A 6,284-nucleotide genomic window follows, 5' to 3' on the forward strand; every position below is an offset into this window, starting at 1 on the left:
TTGCCGTCCAACGGATGGCGCCAATGTCGAAGCACGAAATGAATCTTACCTGATCCATGACGATGTTTCCACGGATTTTCGAGATGAACGAACCACGTCTTGATCTTCTTCTTCTTCTTCTGCGGCTGCGCCGGCGACCTGCAATGTCGAGACCTGCAATGGTTTCGGGGGTGTGGAGGCGACTGCTAAGATATCCTGAGGATTTCTTGTTCACAGACACAAAAAGTGGTGGTGGCTCTTACTGAGCATGACCCACGATAAGGAGGTGGAGACCTCCTTATATAGAGTCTCATGGCCACCATCATGGTACCCTAATGGGCCTAGCCCAGTTAGGGTTACCTCCACAAAACCCCCTCGGCCCAATAACATCGTATTAGTCCATGTAATGAAATAAGCCAAACATAATAGATTTAGGGTCGTAGAACCGGGTTTTAGTACCATACCCCTACAATAATGAATTTGAATTTTTCAAATCTGACCATTGATTGAGCAATGAGTCTGAGTATTCGAACAAATTAGACCAGAGATGAAAAGAATGTATTATATTTTAGTGTTTATAAGTTAACAAGTTCAAACGCTCTTTAAAACCAAGGTTGAAATCTGAAGGACTTAATTGCGCAAAACATGGAAGTCTTTAAATTTTGCTGGTCAAGAATATTTATAGTTATGTCATGACGCCTAATGCAAACATGTCTTGCCAAATTTAGGTGGACAAGGAGCAAAATGTTATGTCTAAGGAATTGTATACAAAGAATAATTCATCAGTCAAGAACGAGGAAGAAGTAAAGAAATTAGATAGGATGTATAATGATGATCAAGTTAACCAGGAGGATGATATCACAAATTAATGGGTATTTTTTTTTTAGTATTTCACAACACGAAGAATCTGGATATATTTTATGTTTTTTAAATCAGCTGAACTTTACACAGTTTTGTTAGCGGATACTCTCTCAAATAATGTAAAAGTTGTGTTGGTTGTTTTCTTCTCAGTCTCTAATTTAATTCTTACTTGATGTTTACACGTTGAACTGCTTTCGTGATAGAATTATGTTACGGGAAAAGCAGCTCAGCATACTCTATCAGAAACAAGGGCGTGCAACTCAGTTTCGTTCTAAAGCTGCACATGATGAATGGCTTCAAAGTGATATTGATAAGTATGAAAAGGTTCTGTCTTCAAATGAGGATCGGGTAATCGTTATACTGTGTATGCATTAGGAGATGTTTAAGATAGCATACTTATTATATTTCTTAATCTAGTCAATTTGGATTTGATGTAAAGCTGTTGTGAAATCTCATTTCTGGAATATCTTCTTTTTTTTTTGTGCATTATAGGAAAACCGACTCAAGGATGAAATTGCTAAACTTGAAAGTGATTTGGCAGCACAAACTGAATATGCCGAAGTTCGTGAAACAGACGTAACCGCCTTAGAAGCTCGAATATCAAGTTGTCGTCAAGGTTTTAATAAGCGAAAGGCGGAGAGAGACGAGCTTCATGATAAGCGAAAGTACACTTACACTCTTTGTTCTATATAATCTATTGGACTTGTCATTTGCTAGGGGTGTGAAACAGTACAACACCGGATCAAAACCGACGTTAATTATTGGAACCGAGAACCGAACAGTAGTTTGGGCTAGTGGTTTAATTATATGTACCAGATGCTGAAGTTTGTTACTTCTTCAGGTCTTTGTGGGGGACAGAAAGTGAACTTAATACTGAAATTGAGCGTCTTAAAGCGGAAGTTGTGAAGGCAGAAAAAGCTTTAGATGATGCTACTCCTGGGGTATGTTAACTTGTACGTATTATGAAAATCTTTATTAGGCATGTGACATGATTTTGATCTTAAAACATGATTACCGTAACTAATAGCGTAGTTTATGTCCTTGTGTTTAGGTCTAGAGGCACGGCTTTCTCTATTTTAGCTCACTGCAGTTAAGAGTAAAGTTTAAATATTTATTGTGAATTGTTTTAAAAACTGATCTAGATGCGTAGCTACGTACATAAAAAGGTGTGTGCGCATGCACATACGGACTTGTGTGATTGTACATTAGATACGCATATTGATATTTCTAGATGTATACACGTCACTCAATGTACATCTGTGTGTATGTATGTGGCTGTGTGTACATGAACAAATTTTGCTGGTGTTATCTTGACCATTGTACAATTAACAGGACATAAGATGGGGGATTAGCTGTGTCAGGAGAATCTGCAGGGACTACAACATTTCTGGAGTGTACAGTTCGATTATTGAGTTGCTTGAATGCGATGAAATTTTATTTACTGCTGTTGAAGTCACGGCTGGCAACAGGTTTCCACGAGCCCTTGACACTCATCTTATATTTTTGCTTTATACAATTTTGTTATATGTAAGATGAGCTTGTTATAATTTAGTTTATTACCAAAGACATTTTGACAAACCTGTCTTGTTCTTTATGTGCAGTTTATTTCATGTGGTGGTTGAAAATGATGAAATATCGACCCGAGTTATTCGATACCTTAATGCAGAGAGAGGTGGAAGAGTTACGTTTATACCCCTTAATAGGGTTGAGGCTCCTAATGTCAGTTATCCACCAAGATATGATGTCATACCTCTTCTTAAGAAACTAAAGTATTCCTCTACTTATGATCAAGCATTTCGCCAGGTCAGCAATCACCCTTGAATGTTTCTGTTTTTGATGCCATGATGATAAATTAGGAAATGCGAGTATCTGAAACCGAAAGAGTTTAGCTGAATATACGATAATACACAAATACCCTGATGACCTTTTTTGTACTTTAAAAGTTCTCAAAAATTATCGGCATAGACTTATATCAAGAAATAAGAAGCGGCTATTCAGTGACATTACTTGTGTATATACATATCTGCCTTGTCTTTTGTTCATAAACAGATCAGGTAATTATGTCATATATTAATTGATAAACCATGTATAATATAAATTGTTTAACTTATATTATTAACAAATAACAAAGTTGTAATTATTTAGATGAATTGATTCAAGAATATTACTATAATTAATTTGTTGTTAGTTAACAGCTACAATATGTTTTGAAATGTCATGTTAGAAGTAACTATGTATAATAAAACTATGCAACTCTTTCTTATTACCAAATCTTATTGTATTTGGATGTTGCCCAATTTACACCTCAGGTTTTTGCTAGAACTGTGATTTGCCAAGATATTGATGTTGCCACCTGTGTTGCTCGTACTGATGGTTTGGACTGCATTACTGCCGAAGGTTTGCATTATTTTTTGCTTTTGTTCTTGGCTTCCATTCTGTTAACTTCATTCTTCATCTTTCACAAGGGATCAAGTTAGCAGGAAAGGTGGTATGACAGGTGGATTTTATGATAAAAGGCGCTCAAAACTAAAGTTTATGAAAATGATTCGGGAAAATGCCATGTCAGTCACTACAAAGGCAGTTTGAACTCCAGAATGTCAGATCAGAACTTCTGAATATCCTTTATACGTCCACTTTATCTATTTAACTTAATCATTAACATAATACGTTTAAAAGGTTTTTTGCATTTAAATACGTTTATGAGAACTTTCCACCCGGACAACCTGCATGACCCGTATGACCAGTATTTTATTATTATTATTATTATTATTATTATTATTAATCAGTGTTATAAACGAGAGTGAAAACTACATTATCTTTGTAGATGACTTCAACATTTGTCTTGTTATTCTTCAAGATTTTTCTATCTCAATATTTGTAAATTGTTTGGACATTAACGTGTTGCACGTATAGACAAGGAAATTAACGAGATTATAAGTCAGCGGCAGAAAGATGATGCTGATGTGGCACACAAGAGATCAGAACTGGAACAGCTTAAGCAAGATGTTGCTAGTGACAACAAGCACATGCTCAACATCTCTGAAGCACTTGACAAGAAGGTTTATGTGGCTTTCTTTTGCCCGCTTGTTGACTTTAGTCAATCTTCTGATCTAACTGCTTTTTAAAAATTGCAAACTTGCAGCTGAAGTTACTTGCAAATGTTCAGACTCAATTTGAGCAGATCAAAGCTAATATTGCTATGAAAAGAGATGAAATGGGAACAGAACTTGTTGATCACTTAACTCCAGAGGAACGCGTAAATTATAAGTTATTTGGGCGGGTTTTATTTTATTTCGGGATTTTTTTTTATGTTTTCATTTTTATATACGATAACTGCTCTTAGGCTTGTAACGAGCTAAACGAACAAGAACTCGGTTTGTTGGTGTTCATTCGTACAAAATTTAACTGATCAAGTAATGTTTTCTTCTTCATGTTCGTTTGTTAAGAAAATGAACTTTCTCATATTCGTTCATAAGTAGTATAAATGAAAGATTTACGAACATAACTGAGCGAACAACAGTTAAAAGTAAGTGAACCATACATTATAAACGGGTCAAATCTGCAACCTTTACTTTTATAGTATATGTAGTCTCATTGTTTTTTAAATTTGTAGACTGAAATAAGGAAAGCAGAGCTTGAAACCAATCTTGATAGAAAACAAGAACTAGAGGCAGTTAGACAGTTGGAGGTGGAGGAGCATGCAACAGAGCTTTCTACTGTTGATTTTGACCATGAAGAAACAGCTAAAATCAGCCTACACGCTATCTTAGGGAAACCACACCCTACAACAATGAAGGTCAAAGGTAACTTGCATTCTACTGAAGTTTTAATTTTAATTGATGGAGGTTCCACACATAATTTCCATTCGGGTGTCTTGGTGAGTGAACTTAAATTGGCGCCACAGCCAGTGGCACCATTTGGTGTCCAAATCAGTAACGAGGATATGATCAGAAGCAGCAACATCTGCAAAAATCTTCCGGTACAGGTCCATGAACTCATGATTACTCAAGAATCTATCTATTTTCTCTTGGTGGTGCTTAGGGGTGCGAATGAGCCGAGCTGCTCGCGAGCTACTCGAGATCGCCTCGTTAAAAAGCTCGTTCGAGCCGAGCTTTATCGAGCCCGAGCCCGAGCTCAAGCCTAAAAATAAGCTCGTTTAATAAACGAGCCCGAGCTTTACTTATCGAGCTCGAGCCGGCTCGCGAGCCTAAACGAGCCTGCCATTTGTATAATTTTTTTAAATATATATTTAATAATTATTAATTAATAAATATAATGTTATGAAAAAATAAATAAATATAACTAAATAATATATATTCTTTTATACATAAAATTATAATAGAAAAAATATATAAAATATTATAATTATATAAAAAAATAATTTATAAATAGTAAACGAGCCGAGCTCGAGCTTCAAAATCCATTCACGAGCCGAGCTCGAAACGAGCTGAGCTCGAGCTCGAGCTCTGTGTAAGTTAAACGAGCCGAGCTCGAGCCTAGTCGAGCTCGGGCTCGGCTCGTTTGCACCCCTAGTGGTGCTGACCTTGTTTTGGGTGTCCAATGGTTAGCCACATTAAATACGGTTCAGACTAATTTGAAGGAGATGTTCATGATCTTTACGATAGATGGGAAGCAATACAAGTTACAAGGTGCCGCTTCTGGTCCCCAAAAATCATCCAGTTTCCAACACCTAGCCATTGAGCCAGACAATATACCCTGTATACCAGCCCCATTACAGCCTGTTGTTACACAATATATGGTTGTTTTTGAAGAGCCTTAGGACCTACCCATGGTTAGATCACAAGACCATTCAATTCCGCTACTACCAAACTCAACTCCACCTAATATTCTCCCTTACCGATACCCCAACTCCCAATAAACTGAGATCGAGAAGCAGGTAGAACAATTGATGGCAACCGGCTTTATACAGCCAAGTACCAGTCCTGTCCCAAGTCCAGTCTTATTGGTGAAAAAGAAGGACAATACGTGGCGAATGTGCATCGATTACCGGGCCCTTAAAAAGATAATGGTAGCCGACAAATATCCTATACCTAACATTGACGAGTTGCTGGATGAATTATACGGGGCAAGGGTATTTTCGAAACTCGATTTACGATCAGGGTATTATCAAATCAGGGTGACATCACATGATATCGAAAAAACAGCTTTTAGAACCCATTCGGGTCACTATTGTCAGGTCCCCGATTTCAGCTGGATCTTACTCAAATCATGTCATAACTCACACAAATAGATGTGTCGACAAGGGAGTTAATGACGGGTTGCTATATTTAGAAAGGTCACCGTTTGTTAAGGCGGAATCAATAACAAACATACGGTTGCTTAATCAATATTCCAAGATAACTAACACACACAAGATTCACTCAAAAGATTTCCATTTATACAATGTTCATCATACAAAAGGATAATCGATTTAGGGTTTCTTG

At 36.9% G+C, this 6,284-nt stretch overlaps 1 protein-coding gene across 1 annotated transcript; it reads left to right on the forward strand.

Annotated features, from left to right (window-relative positions):
* Nucleotides 1-1,047: 1,047 nt before the first annotated feature.
* On the forward strand, nt 1,048-5,620 carry LOC143563973 (structural maintenance of chromosomes protein 3-like). Its single transcript, XM_077051382.1, has 10 exons — nt 1,048-1,188; nt 1,333-1,505; nt 1,682-1,781; nt 2,173-2,309; nt 2,442-2,643; nt 3,150-3,237; nt 3,754-3,899; nt 3,983-4,096; nt 4,454-4,643; nt 5,409-5,620. Exons 1-10 carry the CDS (start codon nt 1,048-1,050, stop codon nt 5,618-5,620), a joined length of 1,503 nt encoding a protein of 500 aa, XP_076907497.1.
* The last annotated feature ends 664 nt before the right edge of the window (nt 5,621-6,284 follow it).

The sequence above is a fragment of the Bidens hawaiensis genome, unplaced genomic scaffold (assembly GCF_021521415.1).
Source record: "Bidens hawaiensis isolate Kalapana, Puna unplaced genomic scaffold, B.hawaiensis_p1.1 tig00021676_1, whole genome shotgun sequence".
Classification (NCBI taxonomy): domain Eukaryota; kingdom Viridiplantae; phylum Streptophyta; class Magnoliopsida; order Asterales; family Asteraceae; genus Bidens; species Bidens hawaiensis.